Source organism: Erpetoichthys calabaricus, chromosome 10 (genome assembly GCF_900747795.2).
Source record: "Erpetoichthys calabaricus chromosome 10, fErpCal1.3, whole genome shotgun sequence".
Lineage (NCBI taxonomy): Eukaryota > Metazoa > Chordata > Cladistia > Polypteriformes > Polypteridae > Erpetoichthys > Erpetoichthys calabaricus.
Genome location: NC_041403.2, coordinates 112,433,272 through 112,456,217, shown reverse-complemented (window position 1 = coordinate 112,456,217; position 22,946 = coordinate 112,433,272). Strand labels below are relative to the sequence as shown.

Sequence of the window (22,946 nt, the reverse complement as noted above, 5' to 3'; positions counted from 1 at the left end):
CCTCTCTCCACAGAGGACCTCTGGAGCTCTGACAGAGTGACCATCGGGTTCTTGGTCACCTCCCTGACTAAGGCCCTTCTCCCCCGATCGTTCAGTTTAGATGGGCGGCCAGCTCTAGGAAGAGTCCTGGTGGTTTCGAACTTCTTCCACTTACGGAAGATGGAGGCCACTGTGCTCATTGGGACCTTCAAAGCAGCAGAATTTTTTCTGTAACCTTCCCCAGATTTGTGCCTCGAGACATTCCTGTCTCGGAGGTCTACAAACAATTCCTTTGACTTCATGCTTGGTTTGTGCTCTGACATGAACTGTCAACTGTGGGATCTTATATAGACAGGTGTGTGCCTTTCCAAATCATGTCCAGTCAACTGAATTTACCACAGGTGGACTCCAATTAAGCTGCAGAAACATCTCAAGAATGATCAGGGGAAACAGGATGCACAGTGAATACTTATGTACATGTGCTTTCTCAATTTTTTTATTTTTAATAAATTTGCAAAAATCTCAAGTAAACTTTTTTCACGTTGTCATTATGGGGTGTTGTGTGTAGAATTCTGAGGAAAAAAATGAATTTAATCCATTTTGGAATAAGGCTGTAACATAACAAAATGTGGAAAAAGTGATGCGCTGTGAATACTTTCCGGATGCACTGTAAGTGTTGTAGTGGTGTGAAGGGTATTTTGCAGCTGGCGAATGCAACCTTTGTAAAAGGCATGTGAGGTGGGTGCTGTGTAAAATTAGATCTCAGCAATGCAGTTGTTTTGAAGAAAGTAGGGGAGTAGTAGCAAGGATGAAGAGTGTTTGGAACAAATTCCGTCCCACTGTCCTACATTCTGGATTCTAAAAAAGTGTATGACATCTGTTTGAGGACTAATATGATCTGTGGGAGTGATTCATGGTAATGATAGCAGGACTAAAATGGATGTGTAGAGTTTAATGAAGTGAGATACCATTGAATGGTAGTTAAGAGAAAAATGTGAATGTGAATGTGAGAGGTGTTGTGCTAAGGAGAAAGAGACTTATGTGGTTTTGGCCTGTGGGGCAAAAGACAGAGGATAATTATATGAAGAGGTGCGTTAAGATGAAGGCGGAGAGGATGATGCAGAAAAGGAGGTCAAAGAACATGTGATGGGAAATGGTGTTGGATGATATGAAATGCCTAGGATTCTTTAGGGTGGAAGAAAAATATCTGAGGGTTCACTAGCCAACATAGATAAATATGGAAAACTAGCCAACCCACGGCGTAGCGTACGCCACATAATTATTTTTTGATGGGTGAACACTTCCTGAAAGGCACAGTTGTCCAAATGGGGTGGGTTTGAGAATACGACTGTGAGTGAATGAAAAGATGGAACTCTGGAGAGAGCAACATACAATTGTCCGTGACTGAAAACTGGTTTTGGCAGATACAGGCATATCTTTTTGAAAGTTTGGCCCAGTGCCTTATTAATTGTCATTGCAAAGGCCAATCTAACAGGAAATTGTCTGCGTGTAAAAGTAAAAGGCAAATTTGAATCTGATGGGGTCAGGGATATCCGGGGAATAAGGACAGTTTGTGAGGTAGCAGCTGCGATGGTCTTACACTCCAGTACATTGCGGTAAATGCTGGTAACAGAAAGTCTAGTGCCATTACAGAGACCTTTTGCTGGCAGGAGGTTTCTGAGAAGCATGATGACTGAACCAAATTTAATTTTGAGTTTATGCGGAGGCATGCCAGTTGAAGTAAGACTTAAGAAATTCTTCGGGGAATGAAAGTTGATCTGCAGGATCGTCTGTGACGATGGAGTCAACTCTGGTGAAAGTCACTTCGTCGGTAGGGATACGTTTCAGCAATTGTTCATTAAGGTGTAGCGAGTCTTTGTTGGTGACTCTTAATATAGCTCGCGTGCTGAGTTGTTCCAGAGTGACAGTTGAGAAGTCGATGTCGCCATATAGTTGTTGAACGGGATCAGAAATAAAAGGAAAACAATGTAAAGGCAATGTCACAGGTGTTCCGTTTTTCCCGTCTCCAACATCGAGGAGCCATTTTGCTAAATGTTGCTCTTCAGGAAGAGCTCTCATATTTGTCGTCAGTGTAAGAACATGTATGTGACGTCACAAAGGCTGCTTGTTAATGCAACTGGCGACAGTAAGTGCTCGGGAGCCACGCATAATGACGGGGAGAATTTGTTGGAAATCTCTACCCAATAGTTTTGCCTCCAAATGGCTGTGTGTCACCCGTGAGGTCACGTAATAACCTGTCAACTGCCTGGAATGCGTATGCATGTGTCATTGGCGCCTCGTCCCATATTATCAATTTGGATTGCAGACGATGTTGAGCGTGTGGCGAGGTAGGTTTGATGTTGCAGGTGGAAGTAGTATTCAGCCTCAACGGTATTTTAAAAACGGAATGTGCAGTTCGTCCACCCGGTAACAATGTTGCAGTTATTCCTGTAGATGCTACGGTTGTAGGAATGTCTCCCCTATCTCTGATGGTATGAATCAGGGTTTTGTAGACAAAGGTTTTCCCTGTTCAAGCAGGGCCATCTAAGAAGAGTATGTTTGTTGCGGATGGAAATCGCTGTATGCAGCGTGTGAAACAGTTTGCAAGGGTGGACGCGGCAGATAGAGGCATATCTTTTTGAAAGTTTGGACCTGAGCCTTATTAATTGTCATTGCAAAGCCTAATCTAACAGGAAATTGTCTGCGTGTAAAAGTAAAAGGCAAATTTGAATCTGATGGGGTCAGGGAAATCCGGGGAATAAGGACAGTTTGTGAGGTAGCAGCTGCGATAGTTTTACACTCAAGTACATTGAGGTGAATGCTGGTAACAGTCAGGCGGGTGGGCAGGCGGACAAGCCAACAAAAACACTATGCTCTTAGTATGGTATGAATCAGGTTTTTGTAGACAAAGGTTTTCCCTGTTCCTGCAGGACCATCTAAGAAGAAGCATGTTTGTCGCGGATGGGAATCGCTGTATGCAGCGTGTAAAACAGTTTGCGAGGGTGGACACGGTCGTGCGTATCCCATGACGCGTTAGGAGGGTTAGAGTTGGGGGGTGGGGCTCTGTCGTGCGAATCCCATGGTCTTAGAGTTGGTGGGCGGGCCTCTGTGAGATGCCAGGCGTGGCTCTGTCGTGCGTATCCCATGGTCTCTGTTTTGCGTGCCATGGTTGGCTGCTTAGTGAATTGTATATATAGATGGCTGTTAAGCTTGTGATGATGGTAAAACGTATAGTGTACTCAGTTTTAATAATTGTCAGTTTATTTCATTAACTTTTTGAAACACATAGTAAAAGGTCATATTAATGACCCTATAAACCTATCTCACTTCTGCTGCACTTAATTTATCATATCCTTAAGCAGGGTAGAACCGCTTATCAACATGCAAAAATGTTCATGACTTTAATTTAGTTATTGCGTTATAGTCTGTCATATGGTAAGTAGCAGTGACATGGCTTAGATGCAGGTTTTAGTATTTTGTACAGCTTTTGTACTCAATTTGAGATTGTAAAATTTATTTTCTCATTTTGTGACCTGCACAAAATATCCATAGTCATTGCCCTCTCTGCAAGCAAGGGTTTCTGGGGTAAAAACTTCATTTTTAAGTAATATAGAAGGATGCATGTCAGGGGCCACCAAGCGTTTCAGCCATAACATCACCTTTTAAAATGAAAACACATCCATGATGTATTGCCATACAGTATAAGCCAAGGATAGTATAAACCTAGGATATCCAAAAAATGTTTGTATTTAGCCTTTTCCCATTTTAAAGTAGCTATAATTTAATGAAATATTACTGTTGACTTACTGTGTTGTTCTGCAAAGTGCTGACATTATCAGTGCTTGAAATGCCTGTGGCTGCATTCTAACTGCAAGTGATTTGTAGTGTGGAGTATAGTTTGAAATAGTAAGTCTATCATATTACTTAATTTATTGAAATATTAATCTGTCTACTGACTGGAGAGTGCAGTATACTTAAGCACATCTGGTTTATGCCCTTTGCTTTTTTATTGGTTTTATCAGCAATTTCTGATGTAATTTATGCAGCATGTTTACTATATTTGCATAATAATTTTTTACTGAGCAAAATATTTTGCTATATACAAATTTTTATTTTGAGCAGTTCTAATTTCTACAATGTTTTTGACTCATGTTTGCATCTGGTTCCAGTGTTATTCATTTGCTTTCACTCATTTCCACAACTGGACTTTGTTAATTGTTTTTGCACATTTTAATTTCATCTTCCTTGTTGAAATTACTGAGTACTGTTTGTATTTGTAGGATTTTTTTCTGTTGACATCAAGTAAAAAAACGTCTAAATCACAGTTCCAAGATGTGATTTTAAAAAAGTCTTTTATCAGTTTTAATTCCAATAGACCCTTTAAGTATTTTTTTTCCTTTATTTTTTTATTTAAACTTCCACCCTTTTCATTCCCCATTACTCTGTGAAGGCAGCAAAATCTGATAGAAACCATGATAGGCCAGTCACTTCTGTCACAATTTGCTTCCCTTTGCACTCTGAAAGTTAAATTCGACAGGCAGCAAAAAAGTAACACTAAATGACTTGTTCAGTGATTTTCAATTGTAGACTTCTTTTTTGTCTTCTATTTAAAAAAATGCTTTAGTTGCCTCACATTTTTATGCAATCATTTTGTTCACCCCACTGAATTAAAGCTGAAAGTCTGCACTTCAGCTGCATCTGAGTTGTTTTATTTAAAATTCATTGTGATAATATACAGAACCAAAATTAGAAAAAAGTTGTCTCTGTCCAAATATTTATGGACCTAACTGTATGTGTGTATATATATGTGTATGTGTGTGTATATATATATATATATATATATATATATATATATATATATATATATATATATATATAATATGGTAAGAAAAGGCGCTATATTGCGCCCGACCCGACACGGGAGGCATGTGTAAAATAAACTGTTTTTATTCTTCTTCAGCTGGAGGGCACGTCTTCCCCGTAATCCCTCCAGCCACAACACAGTCCCAAACAGTAGCACACCAGTAAAGCAAAAAGCACTTGTCTCTCTTCCACCACCACTCCTCCTCAGCAAACTTTGTCCACCTCCACCCGACTCTGGCTGCTGAGTGGTGGTCGCTGGCTCCCTTTTATCAGGCACCTAAAGTGCTCCAGGTGGTTGATTGCCGACATCCGGCTGCACTTCCGGTTAAGGAGAAACCAGTGCCCAAAAGGGGCCAACCTCTTCGGTGGCAGCACCCCCTGGTGGCGCCTGCGGAACCCCACAGAGCTGCACACAACTCCAACCCCCATGAAGCCCTGGGGGAGTCCGAGGCACCGCTGCAACCCAGGGAGGCTGCCATCTAGCGTCCAGGGGGAGATACTGGGCTTCCCACCCTTGTCCCCCTGGCAGATGTGGTGAAGGGGCATCCCGGCCAGGCATGGGCCCCGGCCATCCGTCACAACATATATGTATAAATTATAAATAATATATATCTTCTTCTTCTTCTTTCGGCTGCTCCCATTAGGGGTTGCCACAGCGGATCATCTTCTTCCATATCTTTCTGTCCTCTGCATCTTGCTCTGTTACACCCATCACCTACATGTCCTCTCTCACCACATCCATAAACCTTCGCTTAGGCCTTCCTCTTCCCTGGCAGCTCTATCCTTACCATCCTTCTCCCAATATACCCAGCACCTCTCCTCTGCACATGTCCAAACCAATGCAATCTCGCCTCTCTGACTTTGTCTCACAGCCATCCAACTTGAACTCACCCTCTAATGTACTAATTTCTAATCCTATGCATCCTCGTCACACCCAGTGCAAATCTTAGCATCTTTAACTCTGCCACCTCCAGCTCTGTCTCATGCTTTCTGGTCAGTGCCACCGTCTCCAACCCATATAACATAGCTGGTCTCATTACCTTCCTGTAGACCTTCCCTTTCACTCTTGCTGATACCCGTCTGTCACAGATTACTCCTGACACTCTTCTCCACCCATTCCACCCTGCCTGCACTCTCTTTTTTACCTCTCTTCCACAATCCCCATTACTCTGTACTGTTGATCCCAAGTATTTAAATTCATGCACCTTTTCCAACTCTACTCCCTGCATCCTATACATAAATAATGTATAGATAGTGCTGGGCAACAATAAAATTTTTAATCGCAATTAATCGCAGACAATCACATTGTTATGCCCAAAATTCAAAAATGGTCTCAATGTAGTATATTGCATGTATTTGGTTTGCAAACACTTTAAACCAGTGTTTCCCAAATTCGGTCCTGGGGTCCCCCTGTGGCTTCAGGTTTTTGTTCCAACCAGATTCCTAATCAGTGACAAAACCTGATAACACTAAGCTCATTTAATTAGCTGTTTTTTTTTCTTTTATTCGACATTCAGAAAAGCATAGCAGCATGATTTTTATGATTATAAGACATTTATAAATATTTCTGCTTTTGCTTTAGATTTAAATGCTTAACTCATTTTTGTTGATTTCATTATACTTTGCCCTTTCTCTGTGCAGTTTTTCCCCCTCCGTTGTATCTTAATAATGACTATTTAAAACGAGTCTATGTTCAGTAACAACTCTTTGAGGACTAATATTTTCTCTCTATATATAAAAGAAAATGCTGGAATGGAAAGCAAATGCAAGGCTACGATATGTGATAATCTCGAAAGACATTTTAAAGACCCGCGAGACCAAGGAGACTTGCCACGGTGCGTCTCACGGGGACCGTAAACATGAGACTTGGTGCCAAGAGATTGTCCCAGGGCCGTAGCAAAAAGGGCAGTGGCTGTACAGGCTTTAAAAAGACCCGGGGCCAGAAATAAAAGACAGGTATTGCTTTTACAATGTCACGCGAGAACATGGCAGTGAGCCATCATTTAAAACAAGTCACCAGACCTCTAAGCTAGCAGTTGTTGGATTGCTTTTGGCAGGCAAGCATCGTGTGCTCAGAGCTCTTGAAACAACGACATGCGACAGGCAGAAGAGGCAGCTAGCAAGCAGCAAAAAGACAGCAAATGATCCAAAGGCATATCCTTAGCATACGTTCAGCCGCAACACCCTTCACAACACGAGCAGTATTATACGTCTGGGAAGAAAGAGATGTAACCTCGCGCGGGTTAGGAAATAAAGAAACAAGTATTGTTTTTACAAAAGTTTTTAAAGTAAAAGTGAAAATAATGCCTATGTAACAATTCACAAGAAAATAACAATCTCTTTAAATTGTAGATTGCCTGCCTAAGGTAAAGTCATGCCTGATGAATGGGGACATGGGAATGAGGGGTCCTTTCATCGGATTAGCGCTATTTCAGATGTGGAATGGCAAAATGGGGGAGGCAGCTTGATGAATGAGGTCTCCAGGACTTAAAACAAATCCAAATCATATTGTATGATATCATCTAATGTGAAATTCTACTCCGTACTTCTAGAATTTTTGTTTTTATACTGTACTGAGGATTTATTCTATTCTATGTATTGTACTGTATTGTATTGACCCCCTTCTTTTTGTCACCCACTGCACGCCCAACCTACCTGGAAAGGGGTCTGTCTTTGAACTGCCTTTCCCTAGGTTTCTTCCATTTTTTCCCTACAAGGGTCTTTTTTTGGGAGTTTTTTCTGATCTTTTTAGAGGGTCAAGGTTGGGGAGCTGTCAAGAGGCAGGAGCTGTTAAAGCCCATTGCGGCACTTCTTGTGTGATTTTGGGCTATACAAAAATAAATTGTATTGTATATCCGGTAAACCAAACACAGGGGTTGGCGAGCGAAGCGAGCAGGGGGCAGAGCCCCCTAGTTTCCAAAAAACTCAGTTTTCTGAAAAGCACACAAAGCAATGGTTTCACACATAAATCAACATAAAACATCTGTTGCTGCCTGTTTTGCCTGCTGTCAGCGCCTGTTTGCAGCAGCAGCGGCTTGACGGCCAGCAGAGTATGCACGGTGGGCTGGCTGTCTTTGTAAGACAGGTGCGCGGGGGTGGCAGTTGCAGTGAGACGCAATATGGTTTGTACCTCCTGTCATCGTAAGTGTCTGTCCTCCCAGGCGAACGTTGGCATAGGTGCATCAGCTATACGAACGTATTCAGCACCACGGTCAGATCAGCTGATGCCGGTACCTCACTTTGGTTTTCAATCTGCATCTCCAGATCACTTGCATCAAAATCGGAGTTGGACAAATTAGAGTCTGATTCAGCGATAATACAATAAAAGTTTTGCTTTGAGCATTTACTTTGGTATCTCCCCACATGCCATTTTAGAAGCTGTTTGCTCTTCGCTACTCATGCACGCACAAGGAATTGAGGTCAAATCAACAAAGCTAACTTTCCTTCTAGCAAAAGCGTATCGAAAAATGCTGTAAAAGAAGGTCACTGATCTCTATCGATCGCAAGAGAGACTGAGGCTTTTAAAATATTAATAATAATAACACGTTAACTTGCCCAGCCCTAATGTGTATATTGCATTATTTACAAACTTTCATCTGATAAATCCCATTTTCAAATTTACAGTATCTAATAACTCCAGTTTATCGTTCAATGGCAGCTTTTTTCTAGGGCACTTCCCTACATCTTTCTCTTTGCTTTTCAGTACTTCATGGTTTATCTAAAAAATGTGGGTTAGAAGCTAAGTTTGTTCTGGTTGGCTGACACATAATTCAAGCATTGCCACCTCTAAAGATATTTTTAGCAAAAGTTTATAATTGCCCAGGCTTGTCCATTTTGTATGTATGTTAGTATTTTCTGTGTTTTATTGTTAGTAAAATTATAATTACTTTTTCTTCTTTGTTTGTTTTTCCGAACTCCATTACTTTTAGGATGCACTGTAGTTATGAAGAAAAGCCACCTGATTGGCGATCAGCTAGCAGTGTCTGTTTGGTGATAACTTACTTGTGTAATTTCAGCACCACTTTGACGTTTTGTGTTCCTAATTAAAAAGTTTTATTATTTCCATACTGAAACTTGAACTTTAAAGATGTCCATTGACAATAAGTATTAAACTGACTGGATTTGATTAGACTGGTGTGTTGACTACCTCATCCTTCATTGCCAGTTGACTTTAGCTTAACATACATGCATTGTGTTTCAATAAAATGAATAGCTGGTCAATATGGATGTTTTTAAAAACTACGGTAAATAATTTTTTTTTTGTATTGAATATATGTATTAGTTAAATAAGACACTTTTGTAGAATAGTCACAGGTACAGATAAGCCAGTAAGAAATATATTTTGCTTTAATTTGTAACTCACTCAATATATATTTCAACTCACTGTTTAACTGGTCTTTTCATGGCACTTTTAAAGTAAACACAGATTGTATATTTTTATCTCTGAAGTAATTCAGAATGGAATAATAAACTTGTTTTTCCCTGGAAAGAGCAGCATAATTTTAAGCTGAACTAAGCAGGATTTTTAAATTACAGGAGTGGTACCTGCAGTCCCGTTCTGATATTCAAGTGCTGTAGAACTGAAATGGCAAACCTGGAATAAATTATTTAATTTCAGAAAGAATTCTCTTCCACACCTTCTGTGTCTTGTTAAACTAAAATTAGCCCCTGTTCCTTTTAATGTGTGTAATTTTCTGGATGCCTGACATTTACTGATTCTATGTAATTTTAATGTAACTGAAAAAATAGTTTAGAGGAGGATGACTCCAGACCAGCAAAAATGATCCGCGCTTTAGACACTTCATTTTTCTCATTTTATTTTACATTCCGAATTTGTGCATTTTAATATTTCATATTTAGCTGAAAGGCAATGTTGTGCTTAGCAGCTACAGTGAAATTCCTTACTTTATGATATATTAGTTCTGAGCTTCCGATTTGCAATCATAGCCTCTTGTTTACATGAAAATTTGACCTTATTTTTTTGTAATGACTGATGTGATGTGTATATTCTCCTCTATGGTAAAATTAAGTTCAGCTTTGTTTTTTTATCATAAACATACCTCAGAACATGTCTAGCATGATTTTTTTTTTTTAATCGGAATGCTTGCTTTTTTGAAGTGGGCATTTTCATTAAATTTTAAGGCTTTTGCTTCTCATTTGATATGTGCGTCCCATAAATCTCCATTGTAGACCTTTTGGGAACTTATTAAAATTTTATTTAATAATGCATCAGTCGGTTGACAACACAGGTTTCTGGGGTAAATGGATGTCATTTGTGTGAAAAAAATAACTTAGAATTCAATTTTTTTTATGTTGATTATTCAAAGATACTCAATGATATTTTTATTGCTTTAAGTGGCAAACACTAAAAAGTTTATTAATCAAAGCTAAAGCTTCATGCTTTTTACCTGCTAGCAAAACAACAATTTTGTAACAGTATTTGGTAGACAATATTGACTGACTATTTCCAATTCTGTGAGGAACAATTAAGGGGAAATGTAAGTTGTGCAGGATTGCCATCCTTAACACTAGAATTACCAGAGCCTACGAAAAAACTCGTAGATCCGGCCCACCTTAAATCCATTCGCACCTCTCCGTCCGCGTCTTTTGTCCTGTAAATGTGCTGATAAAGACAAGCAGCAAGCAGCCTGCTATTCCATCCCCCACTGCCGCAGAACATGCACAAAGTTCTCCCAGCTCATGCCTTGATTGATTATCTGGGAGTGAAGTGCTGGAGTTTTAGAGTGGAAATAATCGATCGTTATTTGGAACACATGCATTTCATGTGTGTTCCGTTTCTACAATAATCTGTGTAAACACATTGTTAAAATAGAAACATTTTTCATATTTTAGTAGTAAATGACAAAATGTTGGCATAAACTATATAATGTGTGAAGCCTGAAGTCCAAAGATCAAATAAACACATTCATAAAAGGTTCAAGAATGATACAACAGCTTCTGTGGCGTAGCGGTAAGATTTGCTGACTTGTAATCAAGAGTCCTCGGTTCAATCCTGACTGCCTCCTATATTTTCCGTTTTCAGTAGTGAGCTGCTCTTATTGTTAATATTATACAGTACACACATACATTTGGTTTGCGTCTGTAACAGACGGTGTACATTTATAGGACTTGTAAAGGTTACCGTTTTTTTTTTCTCCCACTTTTATACTCTGTCACAATTACGATACATACTACCGCCCTAGGGATCTGACGCTGTTAGTTTTTATTTGAAACTGGGAGTAACTGTAGATGTGAGTGGTGTTTTGAGGCAATGGAACTGGACATTCTCTGATCTGGAGGGATAAAAGCTGACACACAAACGCTGGTGAATCTGCCTTCTTCGTATCTCACCGTCACTTGATTGATTTTTATTCAGTTTTATTGAGTGTTCCTGCTCATGCTGAATTAGTATGCGCCTTATGGTCTATGATGTCAAAAAAAAAAAAAAAAAACAGAGACATAGTTATATATGATATTTGGAATTATTCATTTTATGACCTATATAGTACATTTCGGAAAACATTGTGGCACGGATTCAACATTTTTCATATTATTCATATTCATTTGCATAACACCGCATGTTTTTTTTCCCCGATCTTGCCAGTCCCCACATGTTTCTGTTTCTTTTGTACTCCAGGACATGCAGAGGCAACAGTAGTAAAGAGAGGTCAGTTCAGCGCTATATGCAATCATCATATTCAAATGTTAACAGTTCACACACACACACGCAAGGACCATCCTTCCTACATTTACGACGTGTGTACTGTACCTGTTGCAATGTGCACACTTCTCTCTATGCTTTGGTTCCTATTACATTGAAAGGGCACCTGACACTGACTCAGTTTACTTTCCTGGGGAAAGCAGCTATCTTGGAACAGAAGCTTGTCAATGTTGCATCCTCCTTTTCATTTTCCATTGCCTTTTCTAGTAAGAAGCGACAACAAAGTTCCTCTGCAAGGTGAGCCATGAACACTCTTCTTTTCTCAGTGGCCTTCGTGCATGCCTTGCAGAATACATGTGCGTTGATTGCTGCTAGTTCAAGTGTGTTATAACACAAGCAACTGGCCACCTGCGTGTTCCTGCATGCACTGAATAAGCTCACGCCTTCTGGTGCACGATATCAATGCATCACGGAGAAAAAAAGAAAGAGACAAATACTGTATATGGGACATTGGGTATAAATTTATTGTACTTGTAAAAGTTAGCTTTTTTTTTTAGTTTTATTCTCTGAATCACGATCACGCTGTACCCCCCCCCCAACCCCGCCCCTCCTGATCTGACTCTAAGTAACAGCACCAGCATAAATTCACACCCGACCTGACGCTGTTCGTTTTCAAATAATATTGCATTAGTGCGATGATGTTTTCTGACTGGTACTATTCAGGTCATAAAATGATTTCTTCAAAATGTCACATATATTGTCTCTCTTTCAGGTGTGTAATAGAAACCACAGTATAGAGAAAAGTGTGCGCATTTCAACAGGTACACACCTCGTAAATGTAGGAAGGACGGTCCTTGCGTGTGTGTAAACTGTTAACATTTGAATGTGATGATTGCATATAGTGCTGAACTGACCTCTCTGTACTACTGTTGCCTCTGCATGTCCTGGAGTACAAAAGAAACAGCAACATGTGGGGACTGGCAAGATTGGGGAAAAAAAACATGCGGTGTTATTCAAATGAATATGAATAATATGAATAATGTTGCATCCGTGCCACGATGTTTTCCGAAATGTACTATACAGGTCATAAAATGAATAATTCCAAATATCATATATAACTATGTCTCTGTTTTTTTTTTTTTTTTTTGACATCATAGACCATAAGGCACATACTAATTCAGCGTGACCAGGAACACTCAATAAAACTGAATAAAAATCAATCGAGTAACGGTGAGATGCGAAGAAGGCAGATTCACCAGCGTTTTATGTGTCCGCTTTTATCCCTCCAGATCAGAGAATGTACAGTTCCATTGCCTCAAAACACCACTCACATCTACAGTTACTCCCAGTTTCAAATAAAAACTAACAGCGTCAGATCCCTAGGGCGGTAGTATGTATTGTGATCGTGAGTGAGAGAATAAAAGTGAAAAAAAAAATGGTAACTTTTACAAGTCCTATAAATGTACACCATCTGTTACAGACACAAATCAAATGTATGTGTGTACTGTATAATATTAACAATAAGAACGGCTCACTACTGAAAATGGCAAATATAGGAGGCAGTCGGGATCAAACCGAGGACTCTTGATTACAAGTCAGCAAATCTTACCGCTACGCCACGGACGCTGTTGTTTTATCCTTGAACCTTTTGTGAAAGTGTTTATTTGATCTTTGGACTTCAGACTTCACACATTATACTATATAGTTTACGTATGCCAACATTTTGTCATTTACTACTAAAATATGAAAAACGTTTCTGTTTTAACAAAGTGTTTACACAGATTATTGTAGAAACAGAACATACATGAAATGCATGTGTTCCAAATAACGATCTATCTTTCCACCCTAAAACTCCAGCATTTCACTCCCATATAATCAATCAAGGCATGAGCTGGGAGAACTTTGTGCATGTTCTGCGGTGGTGGGGGATGGAATAGCAGGCTTGTCTTAATCGGCACATTTACAGGACAAAGGACGCTGACGGAGAGGTGCGAATGGATTTAAGGTGGGCCGGTTCTACGAGTTTTTTCGTAGGCGCTGGTAATTCTAGTGTTAAGGGTTTGTGCTTTACGTTGTTTTGTTTTTATTTTCTGTTCATTTCCTCTATCTGTACAGTATATTGTCAATAAGTGGACGCTTGAGGGCACTGTTGTCCCATGAAACCCAACAGACAGATGCAGACACTGGTTTAAAAGCACCAAGAAGTAATTTAATTTTCTTCTCCAAAGTGCCCCAAAGCACCTCCACCACCATGTACACAATCAATAAACACAATAGTTAATACAATAATTCCTCCTCTCCTCCCAGCAGCTCCGTCACACTCCCTCCCAACTCCGGCTCGGCTTGCTGGGTCTCCCATAGTCCTTTATATAGTCCTTGACCCGGAAGTGCTTCTCCTCTTCTGTTAACGTGACTTGTCAGCACTTCCAGGTCAGATGGAGAATTATTGCGCCCGACCCGACACACGATTCACATGGAGGCACGTATAAAAATACGTGGCCCCCAGGGTACCCAGCAGGGTTGTGAAGACAAACTCCATCTTTCATGATGCCCTGCGGGAATCCGGGATACCTCTAGGGTGCAGGGAAGATGCCATCTAGCGTCCTGGATGTGTCGGCCGTCCATCACAATATATATCCATAGTCTTAACTCCTTATATTTATAAACCAGTAACGGTGTACTGCAAGATAACGTGCAGTGAGTACACTTTATTTGAGCATTCATAGTTTTCATCCTTTTTCTCTGCACGTTTAGCATTCATTTGCTCAGAGGTTGATGCACTTGCTGCTTCCTGAACAGCTCTTCTTTTCTCCACCCTAGCGGCCCGCTGCTTCTCTTCTTTTGTCTGCATCTTTTCGCAATTAAACTGATTGTTAGTTTTTGTATTGCAATTACTTAGTACGTTGTTCTTAATTTTTCACTTAAGCTGAGACTTAAGTGTTCAATCTGCCTCGAGATGATTAAAGATATGAAGAGGTAGGTGAAGTGACCACAAAGGTGGTAGGGAATGAGAACGATACACGTACGCATGCGCCGCACAGCCGCCCTGCTGTGTGCTGCCGAGAGTTGATTCTACAATAAAATTAAATAAAAGAGTAATAAAGTAATAAAAAGAGTAATAAAAATCATCACCTCGAAAGCGTATGGTAAACATCACGTAGTATATGTGTACCAAATTTCAGGTCAATAGGTGAAACGGTTTGCAAGCTACAGGTGATATAAAATGCTGGGCAGCCAAACGAACAGCTGCGGTAGAGTATTATATAAAAAAATAGTTGAATCACTTTATTTAAAAAAGTTAGGGCTACTCTCTGAAATAATGGCTTCAAAGCCTGTTTGTCCCCAGTAACAAAAGATAAATGGATGAAGTTTTTGTTTAGATACCATATTCAAAGCAGTTTTAGTAACCATATTTCTTTTGTGAGTGTACTCCAGAGTGGAAGAAAGGTGACCCATGGAGTTTTGGGAACCGCAGGTGCATTAGCAAAGGATGAAAGGCACAATAATAGCAGCACAACTCCTCTAATTTACTGTGCTGGAGGGGGAGCACACAGTAAGGAGCATAGCTGATTACCCATTTTATTTCAAAGAGTACACCTTTGTGTAAAATTGTGTTTTGCAATAACAATCGAGAAAAGCTAAGTCACTAGGAAAAGCAGGAATGTTCTTATGTAATTGGGTATAGCATGGTTTAGAGCAGTGTTTCCCAGCCTTATTTTCTGTGGTGGTATATTTTTTGTAAACAAAAACATCTAACTATTGTGACAGTAGGGGGCGCTGTCGCACCTCCAAACCCACAGACAACACACCCAAACACCAGGTAAAAGTCCCAATATTAAATTTATTATAATAATAATGTGTACAAAGCACTTCCACTATACACAATAATAAATCAATAATCCACAATAATCAATTCCTCCTCTCCACCCAGCAGCTCTGTCACACTTCCTCCCAACCCTCCTCACCCTCTGCTGGGATTTCCCACAGGCCTTTTATATTCCTTGACCCAGAAGTGCTTCTGTCCCTCAGTCCATATGATTTCATAGCACTTCCTGGTCAGATGAAAACTTCTTCTTTTCTTCAGCCCAGAAGTGCTTCATTCCTTCCATCTCCGTGATTAGGGAGTACAGTGGAACCTCGGTTTGCGACCATAATTCGTTCCGGAAACGTGCTCGTAGTCCAAAGCACTCGTATATCAAAGTGAATTTCCCCATAAGAAATAATGGAAACTCAGATGATTTGTTCCACAACCCAAAACTATTCATATAAAAATGATTAATACAAAATATAAAGTAAAAATACATAAAACAAATTAACTTGCACTTTACCTTTGAAAAGAATCATGACTGGTGTGAGTGAGTTTCTAAACTCTTGTGGGATTGCACCCAACGGGATGACACGCTGAAGAGCGTCCCAAAGCAATCGCAGTCTCCCAGCGTTTAGCAGTTCTCCGTAAAAGCGAATCCGAAAAGATCGCGGACATGCTATAAGCGCCTGCCGTCAATGGGTGATACAAGGAACAAGGAACATTATAAATGTGCAGGGCCCTGCCTGACTGCTGTGTCTGTGTATAAATAACCGTGCTGTTGCTGTTTCAAGCTGAATAAAGTTTGTGTTGCTAAAGTACTGAGACTCAGCTTCGTGTTTTAGGTTGCAAGACGGGGACTCGCACATCACAGCACACACAAGCGCGCGCGCGAGCACACACACACACACACACACGCACGAGCGCGCACGTGCACACACACACACATGCGCGCACACACAGTCACAATGCTAATGCTGTAGTAAACACTATACGCTCATACAGATGTTGACTATATGAGTGAGGCACGCCGACTCAGACGGAGAATAGGAGACGATTGCCCACAATCCCGCAGTGAGAGAGAGAGAGAGAAGAACCATCAGCTCAGCTCATCACGTGACGCTCAGCAGACAAACTACTCGTACTGCAAGACCTCGCTCGTTTCTCAAGTGAAAATTTATTAAAAATTTTTGCTCGTCTTGCAAAACACTCGTAAACCAAGTTACTCGCAAACCGAGGTTCAACTGTACTTCCGATCTATAATAAAAACATTCTTGCGTCCCCTGGCGGCTTCCATGGTATCCAGCAGGTCTGTGAAGCCGAACTCCATTGTCCATGATGCCCTGCTGGAATTCGGGCCACATCCATATTGCAGGGAGGACTCCATCTGGCGGCGTGGGGGTAATGGCTGGGATAAACTGTCGGCCATATATCACACTATCAAACCTACTAACCACAAAAACATATCTCATACATGTTTAATTTATATGAATGAAGCTAGTAATGTGAGCATGCAAACTGATGGTATTCACATGTAAACCAATAGATTACACACAGAAATGTGATTTATGGCTTGTTTAGCCCTTCATATACCGGAGAAAACAGTAAAAAAGCAACTCTGAGATCAGCGTTTGGAGACATGGCACTTAGTGAGCATTTTGGGTGAATCCTCAACTGTCTTTGTCCCTTTGCTCACCCCTCCCTGCCTCAGAGGCAACATGTACGCCCACGATCCACTATCCTATGAGACTCACTGGCGACCACACACCCAGCCAGGAGACGCATACAAAGTGTTCTAATAATAATGATAATAATGATACATTCTATTTATATAAGTACTGTGTCTGCAACATTATGATTGCTTCTCCAGGTTGATCTGTCCTCCTCTGAAGCTTGTCTCTGTCAGGTTTAGACCCAGGGGCACTACATTATTATTTTCATGGCACACCTAGAAAGCTCTCATGCCGCACCACTGTTACCATGGCACACTGGTTGAAAAACACTAGCCTAGAATGAGCAGTTCCAGTAATAATAATATTACTTATTACTTTACTATTCTCTTTATCCAATTTCCATCCATCCATTTTCCAACCCGCTGAATCCGAACACAGGGTCACGGGGGTCTGCTGAAGCCAATCCCAGCCAACACAGGGCACAAGGCAGGAACCAATCCCGGGCAGGGTGCCAACCCACCGCAGGACACACACAAACACCCACACACCAAGCACACACTAGGGCCAATTTAGAATCGCCAATCCACCTAACCTGCATGTCTTTGGACTGTGGGAGGAAACCGGAGCGCCCGGAGGAAACCCACGCAGACACGGGGAGAACATGCAAACTCCACGCAGGGAGGACCCGGGAAGCGAACCCGGGTCCCCAGGTCTTCCAACTGCGAGGCAGCAGCGCTACCCACTGCGCCACCCCAAACAAATATTGTATATGGAAAAGCACTTATTTTCACAATACTTCTGATACACCCGTTTAACTGATGGCACTGTAACGGAGGCCCATTGTTTTATGAAATTTGCCAGGTGAAGCCAGGTAACACTGCTAGTCACTCTATATCCAAATTTGATTTATATCAAAAACTTCTTAATTGTCTGAATTGATCCCATGCATGCCTGCTACCAGATTGGAATTGCTCAAGCCAGGTTCCCAGAGTGGATCCTTTTTACTGGGCAATTTTAAATAATGATTATTGAGAATCATCCTAGCCATTTTAGCATCTTCATTTATAAACCAAGTTGTCAGGAGCAATTGTACGAGAAGCATAAGGGTCTTAACAACATAGCTCGATAAACTATTTATCCAAGACTTCTTGAAACTTTAGAATAACGATGTTGAACTTGTACTATTTTATTCTTACTAGCAGTATTTTGCCTTTTAGTCAAATGTTCATTTGGCCATTAACATGCTGGATTTACCATTGTGTTAAGACTTTCACGAAGCATACGACTGCCAGTGACATTTGATATAATTCAAAAGTAAGTTGCGATGAATGTTTTATTTTTTTAATTGTTATATTGTAATAATAAAGTTCATCATTGACTTAAAGGCAGCTGACAAATACTGTACATTTAGGAAACAAATTAAAATAAATGGGATCAAAATAAGACTTTTGAATTTTATCACAAAAAGATAGAAGTAGCACACTGTTTGTAGTCATTAATATTATATTTATCAAATTGCAGAGATGTCAAAGCGTACATTTAGCTTCTAAATTTATGCATTTTTTCCAGTGGGAGATTTAGTGAAATGATCACATTTATTGAAATTAGCATGACTGAAATAGTAGAAATATAGTTTGTAAAAATGATTGCTATATGTTTTCCATTATGTGTTGCTTTTTAAACTTGCATACTTTCATTTTGCTGGTTTTGATATTTACTTTATTTTACAAAAATCCTGTCTTTCTGTGAATTTAGTTTGCTCAATTTATGTAAAGCATCATGCTGTTTTTCCAGGTATTATTATCCCTTTCCACCAGTTGGCCCAGTCCTCTACCAAATGGAATTATCAATTGGAGGACAGCAATTTCATGGCAAAGGAAGAACCAGACAAGCAGCAAAGCACGATGCAGCTGCTAAAGCTTTAAAATTTTTGCAGAAAGAACCTCTGTTAGAAAAAAAATCAGAGGTAAGGATTAAGACAAATTACTATATTTCTGCTTTGTGGAATGCATAAATCATAAAATTTTAGAAAATTCTTAATGAGAATTTGTTAAGGTAATGTAGCTCATAGGTTAGTAATTTTATAAAAGGACAAAGTCTTGCCTTTCCTCTCTGCTTTGTTGCTCAGATTCATTTGGCAGTAATGCTGCACGAGAACCCCACTAAAAGTTATGTGATCAAAAAACGTTTGAAAAATGTATAATGCACACTTAAAATGTGCTATGTCTGCTTGCAAAATTCACTGTAAATGTGCTGTGTGAGCTTGCAAAATATATTGCTGGTGCTTGCGATGAAATTGTAGTTATAAAATGTGTTGTACTGACTCGAGGACTTTTGGTGCAGCATAAGAAGACTAGCAGTAGTCACCTGAATACAAAATCTTTGCAAAATGTATTGCTTTCACTTAAAATGTGACACTAATTCTTAAAATATGCTACACACACCAGAAAAATGTGTTGTGCTTGCACACTGACTTTTACAAGTAATCTAACTCCATAATTAGGTAAAGAGAACAGCTGTACTTCTTTGAAAATGGTGTTGCCACAGAAAAAGTGTGGAAACTCAAAGACACGAATCAGTACTCTGGAACATTCCAGGTTTCAAAGTGTATTTATTGATGTATTTAGTAAGTTTTAAGGCTTTTGTTAAAACAATTTTATTTAACTTGACCCCTCTGTCTGTTTGTTTGTCTGGGTCAAATCTTGCAACTAATTTTAAACCCACTTTCACCCAAGCGAATTTCTTCAAATTTTGCATACATGTTCAGTAGCGATGACAATGCAATAATCCATCAAAACCGATGCACACACTACAGTGACGGAGAGGGACTATACAGTAGCGAGATATAGGAGCATACAAGTTAGAGACATATCAGATTGCCCCCATTTGCCCTTTCCAGTAAGTGGAGTGGGTAAATATGCATGTCGACTTTACTTGTAGATAGTTGTTTACTCTTGCAAAGAAGTAGCTGTGGGGAAAACGGTGAGGAAGTATTGCCGTAAGTTTGCCATGATGTCATCAATATTTTTTTTTCGCAGCAACCGAGCGCTAATCCCATAAGAGCCTGAACAGAAAAATAGAGACCAAAATATAATTCTTTTTAGTATTCAAATAATTCATAATAATATTATGTAATACTTTTAAAGAAGCTTCCCGTTCATGAGAAATGACTAAAGAAAAATAATTTGCAAAATACTCAAAAACTAAAAAGTAAAATATATTAAAAAAGTTTTTTTAAGTAAAACAATTTTATTTACTTTAGTTATAAATACACTGTAAGTAAAGGCACTATATTGCGCCCGACCCAACACAGATTCACACGGAGGCACGTATAAAAATAAATAAACTATTTTTCTTCAGTCGGAGGGCACATCTTCCCCGTAATCCCTCCAGCCGCAACACACTCCCAAGCGCAGTACACTAAGAAATCACCACTAGTAAACACTCTCTTCTTCCACCACCACTCCTCCCTGGCAACCTCGTCCTCTTCCTCCCGATTCTGGCAGCTGAAAAAAAAAAAGGCAAAAAATATTTTTTTAACCACAATTTTCATGGTTATATGTGACTAAATACAATCATCGGGCACACATAAATTAATTAATTCAATCAATTAATAGAATAGCTACTTTCATCATAAAATATAAAAAAACAACATTGTAATACCCCACCATGCTAAACAAATTTAAAAAATTGTTTGAATCAATGTATTTATGCCCCACAATTTCATTTACTTTAGAGTAATATTAATATAAAATCATGCAGATAAAATATAATGGCCCTTCATATGCACAGGTTTCGCATCTAACCATGCAAAAATATTAGAAAAAAATATATAGAAAATTTCAAAAAAGCAAAATGTGAATTTGCTGTGCTCCAAATACTAAGCTGATTCCGCTTGAATGAAGAGATTTGTGTGCATACGCTGTTGTTGCCTCCAGCCATACCACATGCACTTCAGAACAGGTTATCCACCTGAAGCTGAGTATGTTTGGAACACGCCAATACTTGGATGGGAGACTATCCAGGAAAAGCTTGTATTTCTCCTGGAAGAGGTGTTGGTGAGGCCAGCAGGGGGCACTTATCCTGTGGTCTGAATGACATGGACAATGTACTGTAAAAATGGCGCTGTTGTTCGGATGAAACGTACAACTGAGGTCCTGACTCTGTGTTGTCATTAAAGATCCCAGGGCAGTTGGGAGTATCCCAATGTCCTGGCTAAATTGTCCACAACAACCAGGTCATTCTGGCTTCATAATCATCCCCTGTCTGTTTGTGGTTAACTATCTTTCACTCCTTCACCACAAAAAAGATAATGTGTGGTGAGCATACTGGCGCAAAATGGCTGCCATCACGTCATCCAGGTGGATACTGCACATTATTGGTGGTTGAAGTGGCTCCGCACTCACTGCGTAAAGCTCTTTGAGTACCTTGAAAAGTGCTATATTTAAATATAATGAATTATTATTAGCCATAGGAGCTCCTATGTGGCAGCCAATTGCACAGCCACCACAATTGTCTTCAGTTGGCTAGCTATGTTCAGCAGAAGCAAGCTCCGTTACTCTATTTTTAAGATCAACTGAACCCGTTCTGTGTGTGAACCTGTTCTCCAGTAGTCATGGTGCTTGTAAACGGAGAGCTCCTTCTTACTTACCTATCCTACCTTGTCTTCTAGTCACCAAGGTAGGAAACGATTTCCATCTTTACACTTCCCACAATACTGCAGCTCTTAATGCAAAACACAAAAGACATGGACAAATTCCGGAAAATAAAGACACTGAAACAAAGAAGTCTTAATAATCATTTCCGAAAAAGTTAAACTGAAATCTGACTTTCTTAAAACAACTAGTTTTAACCAACAAAAAAATCATTATCGATAGAGACACACATACACATAGTGGCAAGTGCTGCCCTGCATTTCTTTAAACAAAAGTTGTCCAGTCAGCAATCTTGACTGCAAGGTGCTGTGAGGACCTTGGTGTTACATTTTGTGCATTCTTCGGTTCTGTTCAGTTCTCTTAAAACAATACAGTAAAACAACTATTTACATAGCATTTATATTTTAAGTATTATACTATAAGTAATTTAGAGATGATTTAAAAAATACGGGTGGATGTACATAAGTTATATGCAAAAAGTGTGCCACTTTATATAGAAGACTTGAGCATTTGCGGATTTTGGTATCTGTGGGGGGTACTGGAACCAAACACCTGCTGATATAGGGGCTGAGTCTAATGCAAGTGTTTTTATTTATTTATTACCCCTCAACAATTTGACTTTTTCTACTTATAGTGGTAATAGCTAAGGCTAATGTAGCACATTGCACTCAAGTGCTTTTAAGGCTGGTCAAAGAATTATCTTTTGTTCTGTTTCATGCATAGTTGCAAATCAGTTACATAGCACTGGAAATTGAAAAGGTTGGGACTGATGCATTAAAATCACAAGCACGATAATTGACTTTGCAAAGTTTTGTTGTTCTCCAGGTACAATTTCAATTTTCCTTCCATTTCCACAAAGACATGCATATGTATTAAATTAAAGGGTTCTTGGCTCTCACTTTCTGCATAGTATTATTGTGAATGAGTTTTTTTAAGTGTACTTTCTTTCAACTTGAGACCTTTACTGTGGTTTAAAAGAAAATTGTGCTAATGGTTGAATATGGCTTTTTTACATGTTTGGGTAAGTGTAGAATGGAGCTTGCCTTCTGTAGATGCTAAAGGGATAAGCTTTTGCCATGTGCAGTCTTGAGATGGACTTAAATGGCTTCCAAATATTGATGGGTAGGTTAAAAAAAACATATATTTTGAAAATACAGTTGCCCCTCCACATTTTTAAGTTTGACACTCGTAGTTTCAGTTATTCAGAAGCTGGCCATGAACAATTCAATAGAAATATTTTTCGAGGTTGCTGAAAGATTGCAGAAATTTGGAGACGTCGTGTAAGCCAAAAATATATAAACAATACTGAA

The 22,946-nt window shown here is 39.6% G+C and overlaps 1 protein-coding gene across 5 annotated transcripts in view; it reads left to right on the top strand.

Annotated features, from left to right (window-relative positions):
* stau1 (staufen double-stranded RNA binding protein 1) overlaps nucleotides 1-22,946 on the top strand; it is an 814,059-nt gene that overhangs the window by 32,602 nt on the left and 758,511 nt on the right. For all 5 annotated transcript variants that reach the window (XR_003717528.2, XR_007936091.1, XM_051932847.1 and 2 more), the window contains exon 7: nucleotides 18,776-18,947. Coding sequence is in view for 3 of the 5 variants with exons in the window: in XM_051932847.1 (XP_051788807.1) it covers nucleotides 18,776-18,947 (172 nt within the window). In the remaining 2 variants the exon portion in view is untranslated. The remainder of the gene's footprint in view (nucleotides 1-18,775; nucleotides 18,948-22,946) is intronic.